The following is a 25,636-nucleotide window of genomic DNA, read 5'->3' on the forward strand; positions in this document are numbered from 1 at the left end:
CTGATCGTTAGAGAAGATCCCATCGAGCGTATGCCCCGCTCGGTGGGTGGGTCCTTTCACCAGTTGGGTGAGTCCACATGCTGACAGTGCATCCAGCAGCGCGGAGGTGTCATGAGTCTCCAACAACTCAAAGTGAAAATTAAAATCACCCAGAATCGTTAGATTCTCACGGCCAAAATAAGGCTCCAGGAACTGAAGCAGTTTTAGGCTAAAATCTGCTCTAGGACCGGGCGGACGATAGACCAGAATCCCGTTAAATAGAGAGATAAGGGAATCATATAATGAAAAATACATCACCTGAATAGCGTCCTTAGGGTCAGATAAAGGCATAGTATGACATTTAAACCTGTCTCTATGCAGAATAGCTAGTCCACCACCGACCCGGCCTATTCTGTCCTGCCGAGTCAGGCAATACCCATCAGGGACTGCTTCGATAAGGTCTGGGCCCGATGAGTCCTTAGCCCACGTTTCCGTGATAAAGACCCATGTCGGGTTTTTCTCCAAAACAAGCTCCTTAAAAACAATATTGTTTTTAATAAGTGAGCGCGCATTGAGAAGCAGGCAATTTACGCTCAGTTCGCTAGGTGCCACAAGCAAGCGGAGCTCTCGGGGAGGACCGGGGGGGGGGCAGAGATCAGGCCCACCGGGCCTATCTGGAAGCACCCACATCCCATGGGCCGGAGAAGGTCTTCAGGAGTGCTTCTATGGAAGCACGGTGCAGTAATAGGTCGGAGGCGTAAAACATCCTGTAAAGAATATTTAAGTACACCGTGCCCCCCTATTACCGACCTGTGGGTCCAGCCGTCCAGCCCGTCCTCAGCGCGGACGGGCGCAGACGGGCTGGACTCTGGCGTGACTCCGGCGTCACTGCGGCGCACTCGCTGCGCGCCATGTTATCCACTTTAAGTAATGCTCTAGGCAGTCCACCTGACTGCTAGAGCGCGCCTCAATGCAGCGCTTCCCAACACCCACCCAAGATGGCGCCCACCTGGTACAGGAACACGAGGGACCAACCCGCCAGAAATAGCGGTGGAGGCACAGTTTAAGGTGAGGCAATGCAATCAGGGATAAAAACAGGGAATAACAGTGAGTAAAATAATTAAATAAAAGACAAAACGGGACGTTTTTAAAAATGCGCTTAAAAGCTTTCAAGTAGGTCCAAATGCTAGCGTAATTGCAGCGATGTAGCGTCTAGTCTAGTCTAGCATGAGTTCAAACAAGAACTATAGACAAAGGTCAAAACACAGACCATACATGAGTTTAAACCAGAAATATAGCCATAGGTAAAAACAAAAACCATACATGAGTTCAAACAAGAACTATAGACATAGTTTGAAACAAAAAACATACATGGGTTCAAACTAGAACTATAGCCATAGGTCAAAACAAACACCATACATGAGTTCAAACAAGAACTATAGACATAGGTCGAAACAAAAAACATACATGGGTTCAAACTAGAACTATAGCCATAGGTCAAAACAAACACCATACATGAGTTCAAACAAGAACTATAGACATAGGTCGAAACAAAAACCATACAGGAGTTCAAACCAGAACTATAGACATAGTTTGAAACAAAAAACATACATGGGTTCAAACTAGAACTATAGCCATAGGTCAAAACAAAAACCATACATGAGTAATGAGTTCAAACAAGAACAATAGACAAAGGTCGAAACAAAAACCGCATGATAAAGCAAACTAGTGTGCCAGAACAGCACATAAACCGTCACATTACATCTGGGGGTCACATATTGCCCTGTACACACAGCTGCAGCGAGTGCATGCTATACTGTAAGACAGTGCGGCTACTCAGTCCACCGCATTCTGCACTCCTCATACAGCAACCTCCTCGAAAGACACAGCAAATTGTTAAGTGGAATTTGCAATTGCTTATTTACTAAAAGGTCATTAACCCAACAACATGGGAATTTGGATTTGAATTGACAAAAACAATTATTAGGCCAGGCATTACTTGGTGCATGCAAACAAGCATCCCTGCCAGCTGGGAGCTCCAGCCGCTGCGAGACTGAAGGAAGAAGGGGAGAGGCCAAGAATGATGAGACTCCAGAGCATGACTTAAAAGAGACAGTTACTGGAGGGCCTCCTAAAGGAGACAACCAGCACGGCGTCCGTTGACCACTTGACCATGTAGGCACAGGTGAATGTAGGGCTGGAAGGATGCATGCATGGATGAATGTAGGGCTGGTGGATGCATACATGGATGAAGAGAGGGCTGGGTGGATGCATACATGGATGAAGAGAGGGCTGGGTGGATGCATACATGGATGAAGAGAGGGCTGGGTGGATGCATACATGGATGAAGAGAGGGCTGGGTGGATGCATACATGGATGAATAGGGCTGGGTGAATGCATACATGGATGAAGAGAGGGCTGGGTGGATGCATACATGGATGAATAGGGCTGGGTGGATGCATACATGGATGAATAGAGGGCTGGGTGGATGCATACATGGATGAAGAGAGGGCTGGGTGGATGCATACATGGATGAATAGGGCTGGGTGAATGCATACATGGATGAAGAGAGGGCTGGGTGGATGCATACATGGATGAATAGGGCTGGGTGGATGCATACATGGATGAAGAGAGGGCTGGGTGGATGCATACATGGATGAAGAGAGGGCTGGGTGGATGCATACATGGATGAATAGAGGGCTGGGTGGGTGCATACATGGATGAATGTAGGGCTGGGTGGATGCATACATGGAGGAAGAGAGGGCTGGGTGGATGCATACATGGATGAAGAGAGGGCTGGGTGGATGCATACATGGATGAATGTAGGGCTGGGTGGATGCATACATGGATGAAGAGAGGGCTGGGTGGATGCATACATGGATGAATAGGGCTGGGTGGATGCATACATGGATGAATAGAGGGCTGGGTGGATGCATACATGGATGAATAGGGCTGGGTGGATGCATACATGGATCAAGAGAGGGCTGGGTGGATGCATACATGGATGAATAGGGCTGGGTGGATGCATACATGGATGAAGAGAGGGCTGGGTGGATGCATACATGGATGAATAGGGCTGGGTGGATCCATACATGGATGAATGTAGGGCTGGGTGGATGCATACATGGATGCAGAGAGGGCTGGGTGGATGCATACATGGATGCAGAGAGGGCTGGGTGGATGCATACATGGATGAAGAGAGGGCTGGGTGGATGCATAAATGGATGAAGAGAGGGCTGGGTGGATGCATACATGGATGAAGAGAGGGCTGGGTGGATGCATACATGGATGAAGAGAGGGCTGGGTGGATGCATACATGGATGAATAGGGCTGGGTGAATGCATACATGGATGAAGAGAGGGCTGGGTGGATGCATACATGGATGAATAGGGCTGGGTGGATGCATACATGGATGAATAGAGGGCTGGGTGGATGCATACATGGATGAAGAGAGGGCTGGGTGGATGCATACATGGATGAATAGGGCTGGGTGAATGCATACATGGATGAAGAGAGGGCTGGGTGGATGCATACATGGATGAATAGGGCTGGGTGGATGCATACATGGATGAAGAGAGGGCTGGGTGGATGCATACATGGATGAAGAGAGGGCTGGGTGGATGCATACATGGATGAATAGGGCTGGGTGAATGCATACATGGATGAAGAGAGGGCTGGGTGGATGCATACATGGATGAATAGGGCTGGGTGGATGCATACATGGATGAAGAGAGGGCTGGGTGGATGCATACATGGATGAAGAGAGGGCTGGGTGGATGCATACATGGATGAATAGAGGGCTGGGTGGGTGCATACATGGATGAATGTAGGGCTGGGTGGATGCATACATGGAGGAAGAGAGGGCTGGGTGGATGCATACATGGATGAAGAGAGGGCTGGGTGGATGCATACATGGATGAATGTAGGGCTGGGTGGATGCATACATGGATGAAGAGAGGGCTGGGTGGATGCATACATGGATGAATAGGGCTGGGTGGATGCATACATGGATGAATAGAGGGCTGGGTGGATGCATACATAGATGAATAGGGCTGGGTGGATGCATACATGGATGAAGAGAGGGCTGGGTGGATGCATACATGGATGAAGAGAGGGCTGGTGGATGCATACATGGATGAAGAGAGGGCTGGGTGGATGCATACATGGATGAAGAGAGGGCTGGGTGGATGCATACATGGATGAATGTAGGGCTGGGTGGATGCACACATGGATGAATGTAGGGCTGGGTGGATGAATACATGGATGCAGAGAGGGCTGGGTGGATGCATACATGGATGAATGTAGGGCTGGGTGGATGCATACATGGATGAAGAGAGGGCTGGGTGGATGCATACATGGATGAAGAGAGGGCTGGGTGGATGCATACATGGATGAATGTAGGGCTGGGTGGATGCATACATGGATGCAGAGAGGGCTGGGTGGATGCATACATGGATGAAGAGAGGGCTGGGTGGATGCATACATGGATGAATAGAGGGCTGGGTGGATGCATACATGGATGAAGAGAGGGCTGGTGGATGCATACATGGATGAAGAGAGGGCTGGGTGGATGCATACATGGATGAATGTAGGGCTGGGTGGATGCACACATGGATGAATGTAGGGCTGGGTGGATGAATACATGGATGCAGAGAGGGCTGGGTGGATGCATACATGGATGAATGTAGGGCTGGGTGGATGCATACATGGATGCAGAGAGGGCTGGGTGGATGCATACATGGATGAATGTAGGGCTGGGTGGATGCATACATGGATGAAGAGAGGGCTGGGTGGATGAATACATGGATGCAGAGAGGGCTGGGTGGATGCATACATGGATGAATAGAGGGCTGGGTGGATGCATACATGGATGAAGAGAAGGCTGGGTGGATGCACACATGGATGAATGTAGGGCTGGGTGGATGCATACATGGATGAATGTAGGGCTGGGTGGATGCATACATGGATGAATAGGGCTGGGTGGATGCATACATGGATGAAGAGAGGGCTGGGTGGATGCATACATGGATGAATGTAGGGCTGGGTGGATGCATACATGGATGAAGAGAGGGCTGGGTGGATCCATACATGTATGAAGAGAGGGCTGGGTGGATGCATACATGGATGAATAGAGGGCTGGGTGGGTGCATACATGGATGAAGAGAGGGCTGGGTGGATGCATACATGGATGAAGAAAGGGCTGGGTGGATGCATACATGGATGAAGAGAGGGCTGGGTGGATGCATACATGGATGAAGAAAGGGCTGGGTGGATGCATACATGGATGAATAGAGGGCTGGGTGGATGCACACATGGATGAAGAGAGGGCTGGGTGGATGCATACATGTATGAAGAGAGGGCTGGGTGGATGCATACATGGAGGAAGAGAGGGCTGGGTGGATGCATACATGGATGAATAGGGCTGGGTGGATGCATACATGGATGAAAGTAGGGCTGGGTGGATGCATACATGGATGAAGAAAGGGCTGGGTGGATGCATACATGGATGAATAGAGGGCTGGGTGGATGCACACATGGATGAAGAGAGGGCTGGGTGGATGCATACATGTATGAAGAGAGGGCTGGGTGGATGCATACATGGATGAAGAGAGGGCTGCGTGGATGCATACATGGATGAAGAGAGGGCTGGGTGGATGCATACATGGAGGAAGAGAGGGCTGGGTGGATGCATACATGGAGGAAGAGAGGGCTGGGTGGATGCATACATGGATGAATAGAGGGCTGGGTGGATCCATACATGGATGAATAGAGGGCTGGGTGGATGCATACATGGATGAATGTAGGGCTGGGTGGATGCATACATGGATGAATGTAGGGCTGGGTGGATGCATACATGGATGAAGAGAGGGCTGGGTGGATGCATACATGGATGAAGAGAGGGCTGGGTGGATGCATACATGGATGAAGAGAGGGCTGGGTGGGTGCATACATGGATGAAGAGAGGGCTGGGTGGATGCATACATGGATGAAGAAAGGGCTGGGTGGATGCATACATGGATGAAGAGAGGGCTGGGTGGATGCATACATGGATGAAGAGAGGGCTGGGTGGATGCATACATGGATGAAGAAAGGGCTGGGTGGATGCATACATGGATGAATAGAGGGCTGGGTGGATGCACACATGGATGAAGAGAGGGCTGGGTGGATGCATACATGTATGAAGAGAGGGCTGGGTGGATGCATACATGGAGGAAGAGAGGGCTGGGTGGATGCATACATGGATGAATAGGGCTGGGTGGATGCATACATGGATGAAAGTAGGGCTGGGTGGATGCATACATGGATGAAGAAAGGGCTGGGTGGATGCATACATGGATGAATAGAGGGCTGGGTGGATGCACACATGGATGAAGAGAGGGCTGGGTGGATGCATACATGTATGAAGAGAGGGCTGGGTGGATGCATACATGGAGGAAGAGAGGGCTGGGTGGATGCATACATGGAGGAAGAGAGGGCTGGGTGGATGCATACATGGATGAATAGAGGGCTGGGTGGATCCATACATGGATGAATAGAGGGCTGGGTGGATGCATACATGGATGAATGTAGGGCTGGGTGGATGCATACATGGATGAATGTAGGGCTGGGTGGATGCATACATGGATGAAGAGAGGGCTGGGTGGATGCATACATGGATGAAGAGAGGGCTGGGTGGATGCATACATGGATGAATAGAGGGCTGGGTGGATCCATACATGGATGAATAGAGGGCTGGGTGGATGCACACATGGATGAAGAGAGGGCTGGGTGGATGCATACATGTATGAAGAGAGGGCTGGGTGGATGCATACATGGAGGAAGAGAGGGCTGGGTGGATGCATACATGGATGAATGTAGGGCTGGGTGGATGCATACATGGATGAATGTAGGGCTGGGTGGATGCATACATGGATGAAGAGAGGGCTGGGTGGATGCATACATGGATGAAGAGAGGGCTGGGTGGATGCATACATGGATGAATAGAGGGCTGGGTGGATGCATACATGGATGAAGAGAGGGCTGGGTGGATGCATACATGGATGAATAGAGGGCTGGGTGGATGCATACATGGATGAAGAGAGGGCTGGGTGGATGCATACATGGATGAAGAGAGGGCTGGGTGGATGCATACATGGATGAATGTAGGGCTGGGTGGATCCATACATGGATGAATAGAGGGCTGGGTGGATGCACACATGGATGAAGAGAGGGCTGGGTGGATGCATACATGTATGAAGAGAGGGCTGGGGGATGCATACATGGATGAATAGGGCTGGGTGGATGCATACATGGATGAAGAGAGGGCTGGGTGGATGCATACATGTATGTTATGTTATGTTATTTATTTTCTTCTATAGCGCACGGCTACTCCAAAGAGCATCCCGGCGCTTTGGCGAAGAGAACTAGGTACAGAGTAACAACACAACAGCTAAAAACTGGGGAAAAGCCAAAAAAACCACTATTCAGAAAAAAACAAGTTTTTAGTTCCTTCCTAAAAGCTAGAAGACTATTCGCCCTTCTTAAAAACAGAGGTAGCTCGTTCCAGCCCCGCGAAGCCAGATACCGGAATGACCGGCCTCCGATTCTGGAACGCTTGATGGCAGGCACAACCACTTTAGCCAAAGAAGCTGATCGCAGAGCCCTGCTAGGCAGGTAAAAAGAGAAGCGTTTCCCTATGTACTTAGGACCTATACCGTGAAGGGCTTTAAAAACCAAAGTCAGTCTTTTAAAAAAGGTTCTCTTAGAGATGGGCAGCCAATGTAAAGCTTTGAGTAACTCAGCGGCACTGGCCCGTCTCGGGAGCCCGAAAATGGCTCGAGCCGCGGAATTCTGCACCACTTGCAGGCGGGTCAAAAGATATTTGGGTAGACCCAAATAGAGGGCGTTCGCATAATCCAAACGCGACCCTATTATAGCCTGCACGATGGTTTTTTTGTGGTGGAGTGACAGCAAAGGAAGAAATTTCCTAAGCATTCTGAGAATGCCAAAGCATTTCCCTGAAAGCCCGATGATGTGGGGCCTGAAAGATAGGTCACAGTCAATCAGAATTCCAAGGTTTTTCGCCATGACAGAGGCATTATCCGGGGGAAACATATCCTGTGGCCACCAGGCCTTCCAGCTAGGATCAGGGGTACAGCCAAAAAAAAGCAGCTCCGATTTATCAGAGTTGCATTTAAGGCCATGACGCCGGAACCACTCGAAGACAGCATCGAGACAGTCCCTAATCCGTATGCCGTCGAAAGCCCCTCCTCTGTCACAAGTGAACAGAAGCTGGGTATCGTCAGCATAGGATATGATGTATGAATGTAGGGCTGGGTGGATGCATACATGGATGAAGAGAGGGCTGGGTGGATGCATACATGTATGAAGAGAGGGCTGGGTGGATGCATACATGGATGAAGAGAGGGCTGGTGGATGCATACATGGATGAATGTAGGGCTGGGTGGATCCATACATGGATGAATAGAGGGCTGGGTGGATGCATACATGTATGAAGAGAGGGCTGGGTGGATGCATACATGGATGAAGAGAGGGCTGGGTGGATGCATACATGGATGAAGAGAGGGCTGGGTGGATGCATACATGGATGAATGTAGGGCTGGGTGGATCCATACATGGATGAATAGAGGGCTGGGTGGATGCATACATGGATGAATAGAGGGCTGGGTGGATGCATACATGTATGAAGAGAGGGCTGGGTGGATGCATACATGGATGAAGAGAGGGCTGGGTGGATGCATACATGGATGAATGTAGGGCTGGGTGGATCCATACATGGATGAATAGAGGGCTGGGTAGATGCATACATGGATGAATGTAGGGCTGGGTGGATGCATACATGGATGAAGAGAGGGCTGGGTGGATGCATACATGTATGAAGAGAGGGCTGGGTGGATGCATACATGGAGGAAGAGAGGGCTGGGTGGATGCACACATGGATGAAGAGAGGGCTGGGTGGATGCACACATGGATGAAGAGAGGGCTGGGTGGATGCATACATGTATGAAGAGAGGGCTGGGTGGATGCATACATGGAGGAAGAGAGGGCTGGGTGGATGCACACATGGATGAAGAGAGGGCTGGGTGGATGCACACATGGATGAAGAGAGGGCTGGGTGGATGCATACATGGAGGAAGAGAGGGCTGGGTGGATGCATACATGGAGGAAGAGAGGGCTGGGTGGATGCATACATGGATGAAGAGAGGGCTGGGTGGATGCATACATGGATGAATGTAGGGCTGGGTGGATGCATACATGGATGAAGAGAGGGCTGGGTGGATGCATACATGGATGAATGTAGGGCTGGGTGGATGCATACATGGATGAAGAGAGGGCTGGGTGGATGCATACATGGATGAATGTAGGGCTGGGTGGATGCATACATGGATGAAGAGAAGGCTGGGTGGATGCATACATGGATGAAGAGAGGGCTGGGTGGATGCATACATGGAGGAAGAGAGGGCTGGGTGGATGCATACATGGATGAATAGAGGGCTGGGTGGATGCACACATGGATGAAGAGAGGGCTGGGTGGATGCATACATGTATGAAGAGAGGGCTGGGTGGATGCATACATGGAGGAAGAGAGGGCTGGGTGGATGCATACATGGAGGAAGAGAGGGCTGGGTGGATGCATACATGGAGGAAGAGAGGGCTGGGTGGATGCATACATGGATGAATAGAGGGCTGGGTGGATGCACACATGGATGAAGAGAGGGCTGGGTGGATGCATACATGTATGAAGAGAGGGCTGGGTGGATGCATACATGGATGAAGAGAGGGCTGGGGGGATGCACACATGGATGAAGAGAGGGCTGGGTGGATGCACACATGGATGAAGAGAGGGCTGGGTGGATGCATACATGGAGGAAGAGAGGGCTGGGTGGATGCATACATGGAGGAAGAGAGGGCTGGGTGGATGCATACATGGATGAATGTAGGGCTGGGTGGATGCATACATGGATGAAGAGAAGGCTGGGTGGATGCATACATGGATGAAGAGAGGGCTGGGTGGATGCATACATGGAGGAAGAGAGGGCTGGGTGGATGCATACATGGATGAATAGAGGGCTGGGTGGATGCACACATGGATGAAGAGAGGGCTGGGTGGATGCATACATGTATGAATAGAGGGCTGGGTGGATGCATACATGGATGAAGAGAGGGCTGGGTGGATGAATACATGGATGAATAGGGCTGGGTGGATGCACACATGGATGAATGTAGGGCTGGGTGGATGCATACATGGATGAAGAAAGGGCTGGGTGGATGCATACATGGAGGAAAAGAGGGCTGGGTGGATGCATACATGGATGAAGAGAGGGCTGGGTGGATGCATACATGGATGAAGAGAGGGCTGGGTGGATGCATACATGGATGAAGAGAGGGCTGGGTGGATGCATACATGGATGAATAGAGGGCTGGGTGGATGCACACATGGATGAATAGGGCTGGGTGGATGCATACATGGATGAAGAGAGGGCTGGGTGGATGCATACATGGATGAATGTACGGCTGGGTGGATGCATACATGGATGAATGTAGGGCTGGGTGGATGCACACATGGATGAATGTAGGGCTGGGTGGATGCATACATGGATGAAGAGAGGGCTGGGTGGATGAATACATGGATGAATAGGGCTGGGTGGATGCATACATGGATGAAGAGAGGGCTGGGTGGATGAATACATGGATGAATAGGGCTGGGTGGATGCATACATGGACGAATAGAGATGGGTGGATGCATGCATTGATGAATAGGGCTGGGTGGATGCATACATGGATGAATAGGGCTGGGTGGATGTATACATGGATGAAGAGAAGGCTGGGTGAATGCATACATGGATGAAGAGAGGGCTGGGTGGATGCATACATGGATGAATAGGGCTGGGTGGATGCATACATGGATCAAGAGAGGGCTGGGTGGATGCATACATGGATGAATAGGGCTGGGTGGATGTATACATGGATGAAGAGAAGGCTGGGTGGATGCATACATGGATGAAGAGAGGGCTGGGTGGCTTGGGCAGCTTGTAATTCCCAGTAGGCAAGTTTCTATGTTGCTCATGTGTGACATGTCCCAGTTTGCAGTTTGCTTCTCTTTAGGTTTTAGGTTTGGTTGATGGATTCTTCACCCACTGGCAGTGGTAAAACCCCCTTCATATGAGGCGTCTTGCACCAGTGCCTGAAGTGAGTCCTGACCAGTGGCTGCCAGCAGATGGTCCAGGGGTCTCTGGTCTCCCTTACTTACTGGGTGATGTTTGCAGGGGGTCTCCCCTTTAGACCCGGGGGCCCTCTGCCCCTTTTCTGAAGAGTCTTTAGCAGAGGGGAGACTTTCTGTCTTTCGAGAAGGTTATACCAAAATAACTGAATTTATCTACTTCTTTTGCACCTTTTCACCCTCAATAAAAAAGGCATTAGAGGTTTTGCTCTAGCCCCACAAGTCATTGTATGCGTTTTCCCCTTGTTGATAGACAGTTTTCTATCCTTAATAAAGGTAGAAAATCTATCGATCAGACGCTGTAGTCCGCGGAGTGTTCTTGAAAGCAGGACAGCGTCATCAGCGTATAGTGGAACTATCACTAGTGCCTGGCTGAGCCTCCATCCATAGTGTCTGTGACTTTAACCATTTCCAGAGCCTAGTGCTCGGTTTGCAGCCATATGTAATGTTTGAGCATGTAAGCATCTTTAGTATTTAGGAGTGCAGCTGTCTCTAGAGCCAGAACCTAACACTGAACTCTCCTCTGGTGCCTGGAAGGGGAAGCCATCACTAGTGCTAGGACAGCTTTCATCAGTAGTACAAGTCAGAGTAGCCATATCTAGTGCCTAGTGATGTGAGTGCAGCCAATGACACATGGGCGGCCATCTTAGAATGGGCATCCACCCAATAAACGGTAGCCCCTCTGCATTACACAGGCTCATGCGCGTGCACACACAGGGCACAATCTTTCAATATTATCTAAATGAATCACAAAATAAATGTGATCGCCAGTGAGTGTTCACATTGGGTACACACAAAAGGCATCTAGCGGCATATTAGCAACAAATAGCGATATTTATCGCTAAATGCGCTTAGCAAATTTTTCGCTGTCTATCGCGGGATATTATCGCAGAGATAACATGCTATTAGCAACGTTTATCTCTAAAGCGATAAAATATCCGCTGATAGTGGCTCAATGTGTGAATAACACTGGAAATCCAGCGATATTCAGGCATTAACGCTAATGGGGACTTAACCTGAATATCCACCTCCCATTGGATATACAGGTTAAGTCATGGTCTGAGCAGGCGTTAGGTTCCTTTGATAATCGCGCTTAGCGCAACTTTTGTAATCGCACAGCCTGCCTTGCTAATAGGCGATAGCGATGTTAGCGACTGCTTTCAGTCGCTAACAGGTTGGGTACGCCCACTGTACATGTCATTAGCAATAAATAGCGCTGACATGCAAAGTGGGCCCCACACCGGTCGCTATCGCCTACAAGCTATCGCTAACTGCTGTTAGCGACAGCTTGCTAATAGGGCGATAAAAATATTGCCGCTTTAGCGGGAAAAAGTCCCACTAAAGCGGCGATAGTGCCCTTGCTAATATGCCCCAGTTGTTAATGATTTCTTAAAATGTTATGCAAATACACTGCTATTGGCAAGATCCTTAGGCTGACAACCTATGTCAGACTTCTTGTCTCTCCCAAACCGTGTTTCAAACTCTGTTCATAAGTCCAAACCTAAAAATAGCTTAATCCTTTTTTAAAAGGAGTCCAAAAGCACAATAAATCCTACATTTGTGGCTTCTTTCAAAGTTGATTGGCCTTGATCTTAATATTAAACCTGCCAAGGCTTTCAGACCAGAAGGTCTATCACAGGGTGGGGGCGCTGCATGAGTAATCCTTGACAGAGAGTCTGAAGCAAGAGGCAGTGTGCGACGGTCAGAGCAGGCTGCAGTGACCAAAGTCTAACAAAAGGAGGCAGTGTTAGACACTGAGAGCAGGCTGCAGTGACCAAAGTCTACCAAAAGGAGGCAGTGTGAGACAGTCAGAGCAGTCTGCAGTGACCAAAGTCTACCAAAAGGAGGCAGTGTGAGACACGGAGAGCTGGCTGCAGTGACCAAAGTCTACCAAAAGGAGGCAGTGTGAGACACGGAGAGCTGGCTGCAGTGACCAAAGTCTACCAAAAGGAGGCAGTGTGAGACACGGAGAGCTGACTGTAGTGACCAAAGTCTACCAAAAAAAAAAGAAAACAAAAGGAGGCAGTGTGAGACACGGATGGCTGGCTGCAGTTGATAGAGCGCGCAGGTCCCCCGACTAGTCTTTTACCAAATACTCACCTGGGCCCATACTCAATAAACTCACAATTTAAGCAGGTAACCTTCGCTCTACTATCATTGTATTTTATTCATTTAGGACTTTGACCTTTCTATACCTTGACTTATCAATTAGCGTCACCGGTACCTAAAGTCCTAAGAGATCAAGGGTGTTAGAATAGTACGTAAAAAAATTACTTTTGCACTCGTATAATAATCACAAACTCGGTAAAAGTTTAAACTCTTTATCTAAAATCTTTCAAATGTCATGATCCAAAGATTAAACACCAAGAGACATTCAATTGTGAATATTAGAATCAACATATAACTACGCAAAAATTGTATTAAACTGATTACGAGCATTTAACAGTAGGAAAGGGTAAAGAGAAGGAACATGATATGAACACACTAAAACATATAGCGATTAGGGAGGGTAAAAGAAGGGAACAAATCAATGCCGAAACCCACATGGACTTTATATATCCCTAAGCTGGTGCTTCCCTCTCACAGGGCCACGAGGAAAAGGAGCCAGCGCTCCCATCTTACAAAAAGGTCCTGGAGGCTGGGAAGAAAGGCAAAAGGGGTTCCAGGAATAAGGGGCAACTGGAGCAGAAGGTAGTCCCCGAACAGGGAAAAGTCCATCAGGCATCCAGGGGCTGGGCAGGGTCCAGGAAGGCAAGCCTTCCCCTGGGCCCCAGCAGCAGCACACTCCTGGTAGATTCAAGTCAGGAAACAAGAACATTTAACATGATGTCACAGCCTCTTTTTATACACCAAATCCCTTTGTCTCTAGGGTGCAGGGTGGGGGAAAACCAGATGCAGCTGGTTCTGGAGCACTTTGTTGTGCTCAGCCCTTCTTCCCATTCACAGAACTGGTTAGGGACATCAGTCGCACCACAGGGGGCGGAGCCAGCATTGTGGAGGGAAGGCCCAGCCTTATTCAGGTCCCAGGTGCACCCCTCCCTCACATCAACATGCAGATCTCCCCAGTCACCACCGGGGCAGACCCATCCTGACTCCTGGAGCCAGGCACACCAGCCAGCTCCAGCCAATCACAAGCCAGACAGTCAAATCACATTAACTGCACAGACAGGCCAACTTGTCGAAGTGGCACTGCCACACTAGACACAGTAAAGATGCGCACATCATCGCGCAGCATTTAATCACACGAGTCCGCACATACCAAACTCGAGCCTGCACTCCCCACACATCAGGAACTACCATGGACACACATATTTTCCATGCATTCCTATGGGAGGGCAGACCAATCTCACACACGCACTCAGAGAGCGCACGCACTTCACACTGCACCACAGTGCTAAAGTGCGCAAAGACCAGAAATCACTACACTTATCTCAGAGTTCAATGCAAACAGTTCAGGGGTGAAACTGCCAGAAGGACCAAGTCCAACACCAACCAATGAAAGATGTAAACATTGCCACCTCTCCAAAAGTTACCTCACAATGGCCAGAAGCCCCCCCCAGTTGACCTCAACTAATTCCTTTAGACATGCCCTACTCATGATCCCTAGATATTTTGCCTCTTTAGCTGTTCTGGGATCACTATCACTGATTTGATTTGTGCATATAATCTGAGTTTTGGCAATGTTCAGTTCCTACCCTGAGACGGAACCAAACGTGTGCGCTAATTGTTCGATTTCTGGCATGGCTGCCACAGGGTCAGGTGTTACGACAACTAAGTAGTCAGCATATGGCAAAACACAGAAGGACTCGTGCCCCGAAATAACAGGTTTAATACTAGAACTTTGCTCCAACATATTTAGGAAATGATTAATGTATAGAGCAAAGAGCAGTGGAGAGCAGGGACATCCCTGTCTCGTCCCTCTAGAGATACACACTGGTTCTGATTCTAGCCCCATCGTACATACTCTGGCCATAGTATAGGACCTGAATAGCTATAGTAAAACCAGGCCCAAACCCCATCTGTTGTAAAACCCCCTACAAAAAATCCAAAGCCACCTGATCAAAGGCCGTTTCGACATTCAAAAGGATTAGCCCAAACTCACTGCCATGAACGCTTGGATTGTCCAGCAGGGTCATGACCCTACTGATATGATTCACATTGCCCCTCGTAGGTATAAACCCATCTTGTCTTTTAGAGGCTAACGGGGACATAACTTTGGCCAACCTTTTTGCTAAAATCTTCGCGTACATTTTCCCATCACAATTGACAAGGGATATTGTTCGATAAGACCCCAGGAGATCTGCTGGTTCATCTTTTTGAATACAAAAACATTTGCCTGATCCCAGGATACCGGAGCCAACCCACATTGTGTTGCTTGAAAAGCTGCCAGCATATCTACTTTTAGCTCCTGAAAGAAGGTCTTGTAGATCGCCAAAGGTAGCCTATCGGGCCCAGCCGCCTTGCCGCTTGCCAATGTGTTTATGGCTTCTTCCAATTACTCCATAGTGATAGTTCTATCTAGAGTCTCTGCCTTCTCTTGCCCCAGCCGTTCATAGACTAGGTTTTGCAGGCCTATCTCACTAGCCTGTCCCTCAGCCTTTTCTTCTGCATATAGCTCTTCATAAAAGGAGGGAAAGATTTGTAAAATCTCCTGGGGATTCTGTACCAGATTACCCTTTGTGTTTTTCATACCATCGATACTTTGCACCGCCTCTTTTGAGAGAAGTATTTGTGCTAGACAGCAAGCCGTGGCCTCGCCATATTCATAGCTATTCTCCTTATTAAGCGGATATTTGTGAGTATTATCCTTGCTCCAATGTAGATTAACATTGGCTTTGCATTGGGCAACACTTGATTGTAATTCTGTGATGTCTCTATCTGCCGGTATCCCCTGTGCTAGATTTCCTTCAGCTATTTTAAATGTCATATATAGATCCTGAACCACTAGCTTTGCTTGCCTCTGTTTATATAATCCGTAGCTCAAGACTTCCCCTCTAAATCCAGCTTTTAGGGTATCCGATACATACCAACATGATTATTCTCCAAAACGTCCTTAATCCAATTATTCGTATGGTCAATTAACACAGTGTCCACCAAAACCTTCCTACCAAATATAAATATTCTCAGAACCATATAGCTGCCTAGCGCTAAAATATCCATCATTACTGGGCCATCATCTGACGTGATCCTAGGAGAAATGTGTATCTTGGCTCTTGCTAATAATACTGGTGACACAAAAAGTAGTCTAATCAAATGAATTTTGTATGTGGATGGGAGTAGAACGTATATATCCCGGGTCTGAGTCCTGCAGTGTTGCCCATACATCGACCAAACCGTGATCGGTCAATAAGTGATGTAGGGGTATATTATCAAGGGCCATATCGCCGCTTTAGCGGGAATGTTTCCTGCTAAAGCGGTAATATTTTTATCGCCCTATTAGCAAGCTCTCGCTAACAGCAGTTAGCGACATCTTATAGGCGATAGCGAGCGGTTTGGGGCCCGCTTTGCATGTCAGCGATATTTAACACTAATGACATGCAAAGTGGGCATACCCAACCAGTTAGCGACTGAAAGCAGTAACTAATACAGCTATAACCTATTAGCTAGGCAGGCGAAGCAATTAAAAATTTTGCGCTAAGCGCAACTATCGCTAGAAACTAACACCTGCTCAGACCAGCCTGTATATCCAATGGGCGGTGGATATTCAGGTTCAGTCCCCATTAGTAATAATGCCTGAATATCGCTGGATTTGGGTAAACTCAGGGCATGACTTCACAATATGTTGGACAGAATTCCGCAGTTTACGACAAGCACCTTGCATCTGCTGGCTCTCGGTATGCGTCTTTCCCCTGTGGGTCATTATAGTTTGATATATCAGAGTTAATGAGATCTCCTCAGATCTGTCTGCCATATTCTCCTTGATAGGCTCCTTAATGCACCAGCTATAAACCCCTAATTCTGCCGAGAAAGAGTAGTCCCATTGCAGACCCCCGCCTGCTTAGCCCCTTCTCTCAACTCATGTTTCTGATGGGCTGTCCGAGGACTGGCTTCCGGGGTATCCATAACCGTGTCATTGGTGAGTCTACTACTTAGGTCACTGTATCCACTGACATGCAAACCTCTCCTTGCACACAATTTTTAGGAATGACTTTCGTCGTCAGAGGAGTCCGAATGATCAGACAGGGAATACAAATTATCCCCAGAATCTATTTCCTTGCTTATTGTCTGGATATCACCCTTACTCTTTGCACCTGAGGTCTCTGGGTTTGAGAGGTCCACTATCTCGGCTTCAGCATTAATTTTAGCAGGACGGGCTATGTCCGGGGGTGCAGTGCTGTGTTTTTTTCCCGCTTCCGCTCTGTCTGCCCTTGCCACCATCAGAGCTTCACCCTCCGTAGCTTGCACCACATTGCCAGAATCAGATGCAAACAAAGTTTTAGTAACCATGTCCCACTCCACAGATCCTTGTACTGCAGAAAGATCTGATGATTTGCCTCTCTCTACCATCTGTCGAATACATTCACTCTCTGGTGTGTTTAACAGAGCGTTCTGCACTTTTTTCTTCTCTTTTCCAGCAGATAACAAAGGCTGTATAATGCGCTTACCAAGGCTTTCTTTTGGAACACTCTCATTTTTCCCACAGAGGAATATCCAAATGTAATATCAGAGTCTCATTGAATCTCCATATGTACTATCAGATTCTAATTGGACTTTGTTAGAATTGGGGGTCTCTGGTTGGCGCAAGTATTCACTTGTGACAAGCAGGGACTCTCTCCTCTAAGTCAGGGCGAAGGATGACCCCTTAGAATGACCCTTGCTCACCCTCTAGGTGCGAGGCGTGAGCAGCCAAGGCTATTCTTCAGGCGTTTTTTAGTTAGGCATTTGTAATCACACACACAGTAAACATACCAATCCCCCCACAAATGGACACCAGGCTGTAGATATATAAAAATATGTTCTCTTTATTTAAAAATATATATATGCAGGTAAGACTTATCACAAGACCAATATATTGATTTTTGTTAGGCTACCAGATCATAGAAAAATGGCAAGTGTTCTTTTGAATTAATAGCTGCTTCCTTTTAGTCTCTTTTGCTTAAAATAGTTCTTTTTGTGGCAGTTCAGTTACTCTTTTAGAAAGGATAATGCCACAGTTCTTGTTATGTAATAATGGGGGCCTCTTGCCCCGTTCCTGGAAGGTATGGCGCTCCCAAGCGCCTCTGTGGGCTTCGCAGCGCTAAAACCCCGGGCCCTACCAATGCTCACACATCTCGCGGTGCGGGTTGAATGGAGACCAGAGAGGGGCCTCGAGAAACCCTGGGCCTTTTCCGGAGGTGGGGGCTGAGCTGCGGAGCAGCAAGCAGGCAAGCCTCGAGGAACCCCGGGCCTTTTCTGGAGGTGGGGGCTCTCGGCTGCAGTGAGGAGCAGGGAGGCGATGAGAGGAGCCTCTTGGGCCAGGCTGACGGGGAAATAAAACGTTGCGGGCCCCGAGCCCGGTTTGAATTCCTTTCTTGGGGGTATCCTCGGATCTTTACAATTCGGCAGGTGCATACACACAGGCAGGCGCGGCCCACGACCCCGGTACAGATGGTACTGGGGTCTCCCAACCAGGGGGGCGGCGCAGCCTGTAAAGTCTTTGGGTCGGCGAGCGGGGACAGCAGGACACGTGACACGTGCGGGCTGCAGTCTCGGCGTAAGTCACCCGCCGCAAAGGAATTCCGGCGGGAGGGACGAGTGAGCGCTCAGCGCGCTCCAGTGGCAGGCAGGGGCAGAGGAGCAGGCAGCCTGACCAGGGGGCAGAGAGCGACTCCAAGGAGCGAGGCTCTCACGGATAAAGGGCAGGCGAGCTCCTGAGTGCCACAGCCCTAGGAGGGGGCGATGGGGGCGCAGACTCAACTCTGGCGGGAGGTACACACAGCTCGAAGGTCAAAATGAGCGAAGACACCATGAACCCACTAGTCCTGGGGTTCAGATCAGGGGTCAAGCTCAGACAAGCCCGTGGAGAAAGTTTCAGCACAAGTCTACAAAGTCTTTTCAGCAAGTCTTTTCCTCTCCTTCCTCAGCAAGGCATGCAGCAGGCCAGTCCTTCCAGCGTCTTCTTCTCCTTCTAGTTGGGCAGAGGTTCTTTGTGGGAAACAGGATTCTGATTTACAAGGAGCAGGGCTCCTACTTTTATACAGCATTTTCTTTGTTCTTACAGGCCAGGGGGGCCTCTGCATAACTTTATTCAGTCTCTGAGCACTTGTTGGGTGTACTTCTGGTTTCTGCTTTCAGTGTGAGGGGCAGGCACATCAGACGCTCCGCAGGAGGTGGAGCCAGCATTGTGTGGACAGGGGAAGCCAGGAGTGCCTTGATGACAGTGCTACGCCCTTCCTGGGCCAGGTGCCGGCTGAGTCATCAGTCGCTCCCCAGGGGGCGGAGCCAGCATTGTGGTGGCAGAGCACAGCCCTATTAAGAGTCCCGGGGCACTCCTACCTCCCACTAAGGTGTAATCCTCGCATTCACCACCTGTCATCCCCCAGCCCTGTCAATCACACATCCCAGACAGCCAGATACACATCCAAGCAGAGGCGGGCTGAAATGGTTAGGCAAGCAAATGCTAACTTTCTAAAGTAGCATTTGCAAACACAGGATATTAAAATAAACTTTACTAAAAGAAGTATTTTATTATTCTGAGTTCAGGCATACTGAACTTTACTTTCTACCATGTTCCCTGAGCCTGCTGGGATTATAGAGTGTAATAATTCCAGCAGCCCATCTGGCCTAAAGGGAACAGGTAGCCTTACATAGTGAAAAACGAATTTGACAGTAATTCACTATTAGGACATGCCACACACATCAGAGCATGTCCTACCATACACTTACAATGCACCCTGCCTTTGGGCCTACCATAGGGGTGACTCATATGAAGCAAAGGGAAGGTTTAGAGGCTGGCAAGTGTGTGCACTTGCCCAGCCAGCATGACAGTACCAGACTGCACGCAGGTTCTGCAATGGCAGACCCTAGAAACATTTAAAAGGCTGCTTCTGTGGGTGGCACAACCAGCACTGCAGGCCCACTAGCAGTATTGGCATTTACAAGCCCTGGCACTCCTGGGACACTTTACTGGGGACTGACAGTAAATCCAATGAACCAATCAGGGAAATCAATCACATATACATTTTGCACAGGGAGAGCATATGCACTTTAGCACTGGTCAGCAGTGGTAAAGTGCCCAGAGTCATTAAACCAAAATAAACAGGTCAGAGAGAATATTGGAGGAAGGCAAAAAGTTCAGGGATGACCCTGCCAAGAGGGCCAAGTCCAACAGACTTTCATGCAGATTTCGAGTTGACCACAATACTGAGACAACCCTGATTGAAGCCACAGATGACATTAGGGCCCTTGTTGACTGTGGGAAACCATCTCCCTCCACATTCTGATCAAGAGACTCCACACTCCACCACATCGGGATTCAAGAAAAAGCCCTCAAAGGATCCCCTCATACCTCACTGGCAGAGCTCAAAGGATCCAAGGTCCACTGTTTAATTCAGATCCCATGAAGATCATCTATGGAGGCCCCCAAGGATAGTTCCTCCACCCGACCCTCTTCAACACCTACATGACCCCATGGGCCATCGCCGCCAGATCGCATGGAGCCAACATCATCTCCTACGCTGATGACACACCGCTAATCCTCCACTGTCCAAAGATCCCTCCACTATATAAGCTAACTTCCACAGATGACTGGATGAAGGACAACTCTCTCAAACTCAACACCGAAAAAATGGAAGTCCTCAATTTTCAGCAGAACTAATCTGGTGATTGCAGCCTGCTTTCCACCGCGGTTCTCCTGAACTGATGATTTTGACCTGGTCTGGAGTGACTGAATATCCACAGCTGGTGCTTTGTGTTTTTTTTATTGCTATTTTCCTTAAAATGTAAAAAAAAAAAAATAATAACCCCGGTTCTACTGTTTGGACAGTTGTTGTTATGCTGCCTAACAACTTATTGAAAACTACTCTATTTTTCTAAATTGGTGTGAACCTTTTTTTCTGTTGTGTTTTCAATTTATCTCTATTTCTGTGGTGCATAAATACTTTACACATTGCCTCTGAGCTAAGCCTGAGCGCTTGTTATGCCAAGCTGACCCATGTTCAGGTTTTAAGCACTGGTTAATCTGGTGACTGTTTTGGTTTACCCTACAGGGAATAGTGGTTTTTGCGTGATCTGGGCTCAGACCTCAGTCAACCAACAACCAACTCTTACACAGCCTTTTAATCTTTATCACTGTCTCAATTAATAAGTAAAATGTTTTTTCTTGCCTTCGTAGCTTGCAGTCTATCTTTGGAATCTCCCTTGGAGGTGAAACTGAAGCTGTGGTGAGTATGATACATCTCGCTCTGCCTGACTCAATCTCTCTTTATATCTCTACTCTTTTCCTTATCCTGCATTCTCCTCCTTTTATATTCTCTGATTTGTGTTTACGTGTTTTATGCTTTTACACATCCTTGACTCTGCTTATTAACCTCATGAAAGAAGAGAAGGGAAACATATAATATAATAGTACTTCATTGTACACCATATCTTTTCCCTTGTTTGAGTATTTCCCACTTCTCTGTCCTAGTTGGTTTTATTTTAAGGGCCCGATTATGATGCGGTTAGGAAATCTTCCTGACCAAATCGGTTTGGCAGTGGATTCCGACCCACTCTGATCGGGAATGTCTGACCAACCAAGTATGATGCATCCGGATGCTTCCAGATATGATTGGGTTGGACTCCCATTGACTTCAATGTGAGCCTATGTTCCGGACCACATCATAATCGAGCCCTCTGTTGGGAAGACACGTTCCCGATCTGATTCTGAAGGACCAAATGCCGTTAGGAGGCCTGCCTAACCGCATATTAACCGGGCCCTTAGTATTTCTTCCTGTCTTATTTTCTTTCTGCTTACTTTCTCTCTTCAATCATAAACCAACACCAGTCTTAGATAAGTCTTTCTCTCCCCTCATTTGTTATTGCTCGTCTTCCTCTTAACTGCCTTGAGTGAACAGTCCTCAGGCCGCCGCAGGGTTTCAAGCTTTTCTGGCTTCATGGTGTTGTCTCCTCCTCCCCTTGCCTTGAGCTGAATCCCTCTCTTCCACTTCTGCTTGGGTACTTCTTACTGTCAGTGCAGGATCCTTTCTCCTACTGCCCTTCAGGCCTCTTTTTTTCAGTGTGCACGTTTCCTTTGGTATCTTTGGGTTCTTCTGTCCTTCACTTACATTCGCTGGTCTGATGCACTGATCATCCTATTGTCCACTCCTTCTGTGCCTGTGATTCCTCCTCCTCTTCTCCACTCCTCCTCTTATCCTCTCCTTCTTTGCCTGTTTCCTCTTCTCCTTTCTTGCCTGTGTTTCTTCTTCCCCTTCTACTTCCTTGCCGGTGTTTCCTCCTCCTCTACTCATTCTTTGCCTGTGTTTCCTCTTCTTCTTCTTCTCCTTCCTTGCCCGTATTTCCTCCTCCTCTACACGCCTCCTCTTGTCCTGTTCCTCTTTGCCTGTGTTTTCTCCTTCTCTACTCATTCTTTGCCTGTGTTTTCTCCTTCTCTACTCATTCTTTGCCTGTGTTTCCTCTTCTTCTTCTCCTTCCTTGCCTGTATTTCCTCCTCCTATACACGCCTCCTCTTGTCCTGTTCCTTCTTGCCTGTGTTTTCTCCTCCTCTAGTCATTCTTTGCCTGTGTTTCCTCTTCTTCTCCTTCCTTGCCTGTATTTCCTCCTCCTCTACACGCCTCCTCTTGTCCTGTTCCTTCTTGCCTGTGTTTCCTCCTTCTCTACTCATTCTTTGCCTGTGTTTTCTCCTCCTCTACTCATTCTTTGCCTGTGTTTCCTCCTCCTCTACTCATTCTTTGCCTGTGTTTCCTCCTTCTCTACTCATTCTTTGCCTGTGTTTCCTCCTCCTCTACTCATTCTTTGCCTGTGTTTCCTCCTCCTCTACTCATTCTTTGCCTGTGTTTCCCCCTCCTCTACTCATTCTTTGCCTGTGTTTCCTCCTCCTCTACTCATTCTTTGCCTGTGTTTCCTCCTCCTCTACTCATTCTTTGCCTGTGTTTCCTCCTCCTCTACTCATTCTTTGCCTGTGTTTTCTCCTCCTCTACTCATTCTTTGCCTGTGTTTCCTCCTCCTCTACTCATTCTTTGCCTGTGTTTTCTCCTCCTCTACTCATTCTTTGCCTGTGTTTCCTCCTCCTCTACTCATTCTTTGCCTGTGTTTCCTCCTCCTCTACTCATTCTTTGCCTGTGTTTCCTCCTCCTCTACTCATTCTTTGCCTGTGTTTTCTCCTCCTCTACTCATTCTTTGCCTGTGTTTTCTCCTCCTCTACTCATTCTTTGCCTGTGTTTCCTCCTCCTCTACTCATTCTTTGCCTGTGTTTTCTCCTCCTCTACTCATTCTTTGCCTGTGTTTCCTCCTCCTCTACTCATTCTTTGCCTGTGTTTTCTCCTCCTCTACTCATTCTTTGCCTGTGTTTCCTCCTCCTCTACTCATTCTTTGCCTGTGTTTCCTCCTCCTCTACTCATTCTTTGCCTGTGTTTCCTCCTCCTCTACTCATTCTTTGCCTGTGTTTTCTCCTCCTCTACTCATTCTTTGCCTGTGTTTTCTCCTCCTCTACTCATTCTTTGCCTGTGTTTTCTCCTCCTCTACTCATTCTTTGCCTGTGTTTCCTCCACCTCTTCTCCTTCCTTGCCTGTGTTTCCTCCTCCTCTTCTCCTTCCTTGCCTGTGTTTCCTCCTCCTCTCCACGCCTCCTCTTGTCCTTTCCTTTCTTGCTTGTGTTTCCTGTTCCTATTCTCTGTGTTGCTGATGTACTTTCTTTGTTTATCTTCCTTTGAAGGTTGGCTCTTTGCTTGGTGCCATAGGGAAGGTCCTCACACCTGTAGCTTCGTAAGTATTCCCATGACTTTAGCTCAGGTGCCCCTATGATTCTTGAGACCTCTCCCTGGGTGTTCCGGCCGCATCACATCCACAAGGCGCTTGCTTCATACACCCTCACTCCACATTTCCTGTCCCAGTACTCATGTCTGCATCTGGTGGCCTCTCCCTTTGGTGCTCTGGGTTTATCACATCTCTGAGGTGCTCACTGGTACCCCTAAACCTCCCTCATATCAGGGATGTGTTTTGTATCCTACTACACAACAAGGTGGACTCAGATATTCCTTCACTCTCCACTAACAAGACAGACTAGTGCTTGGGTTACTTACCAGTAATCTTCTCAATACACATGCCCCAGGGTTTCACTGATGACGCCGAAGAGAGTCTGTCTGAGAGCAAGTCACCTTCCAACCTTACTTCTTGGCCGTCCACTAAACTCTAAATCAGAACTAACTTTGACAGGAAGCCTCGATCTCATATGTTTTTACAGAAGATCAACGCCAACATATTGTGGTAAAAGAATATTGATAACAGAAAATTCAGAGATAAAATATAAACCAGTAAATGCAAATAGGGAAGTATAGATTTAATACTGATAAATCCATAGCTACACTCCTTGAAGATATTTGTACCCTTAAGGTACATATTCATGGCATTAGGTACAGAAAATTCAGACTTACTGATTTTTGAAATTCTGTCTTTGATGTTGTGTCCCATTGATCCTGGGGTTTTGAAACGCAGGAGCGTCCTTTGAACTCTGCTCCTACTCCTACTCACCAGTACTCTGCAGTGTTCCTCTGTGCTCTCAACCCTGGTGGCCACTTCTTGTGCTGCCATCGCATCGCACCATACACCATGGAGGCAACACGGTCCTTCCTGCAGGTTCTCATGCACTTGACCACGCCACCCTGTACTCACTCCTGTCCGGATGTATGACATTACAACGCATGTTTTTACATCGCATGCCTTTACAACGCTGTTTTAACAACGCATGCCTTTACAACGCATAGTGCTTTGGGGCGCTGGATAGTGAATAATTTAATTTACTATTCCAACTCCAGTCCCCGTGGATAGTAGGGAAGGTGTTGGATAGTAAATTAAACCTATTCCCTATCCTAGAGCGCCCCCCAGCGCAATGCTTTGTAATGGTTTGCGTTGTAAAAGTTGCGTCGTAAAGGCACTGTGTGGTAAAAGTTGCGTTGTAAAGGATGTTTCCCCTCCTGTCCTGACAGAACCCAGCACCCCGCTCTCTCATACACACTCGGATCCGCCACCACCCGCACAACACTCTGCACTCTCTTGCATGTTCTCCAACACTCACTCGCTTACCAAACTCAACAAGGAGGTATGGGACTTGATGCAAGCCATGCTCCGGACCTACTTTTCCTCACAGAAACTTGGCTAAACTCAGCCTCTGCTCTGTACAGTGCTACAGCCATCCTGCCAGTTACAAAAGCAGCATGCAGGACCATCAATGCAAGCCCGGAGGCGGAGTCACCGACATGTGCAAGGGCACAGGAGCTACATCACTTCGAAAGACGCAGCCATG

At 48.3% G+C, this 25,636-nt stretch overlaps 1 protein-coding gene across 1 annotated transcript in view; it reads left to right on the plus strand.

Moving 5' to 3' along the window:
• LOC144826894 (nicotinamide N-methyltransferase-like) overlaps positions 1 to 25,636 on the plus strand; it is a 57,532-nt gene that overhangs the window by 27,701 nt on the left and 4,195 nt on the right. The window contains exons 3-4 of the mRNA XM_078685356.1: positions 21,513 to 21,561; positions 24,050 to 24,099. Coding sequence (XP_078541482.1) covers positions 21,513 to 21,561; positions 24,050 to 24,099 — 99 coding nt within the window. The remainder of the gene's footprint in view (positions 1 to 21,512; positions 21,562 to 24,049; positions 24,100 to 25,636) is intronic.

The sequence above is a fragment of the Lissotriton helveticus genome, chromosome 4_1 (genome assembly GCF_964261635.1).
Source record: "Lissotriton helveticus chromosome 4_1, aLisHel1.1, whole genome shotgun sequence".
Classification (NCBI taxonomy): domain Eukaryota; kingdom Metazoa; phylum Chordata; class Amphibia; order Caudata; family Salamandridae; genus Lissotriton; species Lissotriton helveticus.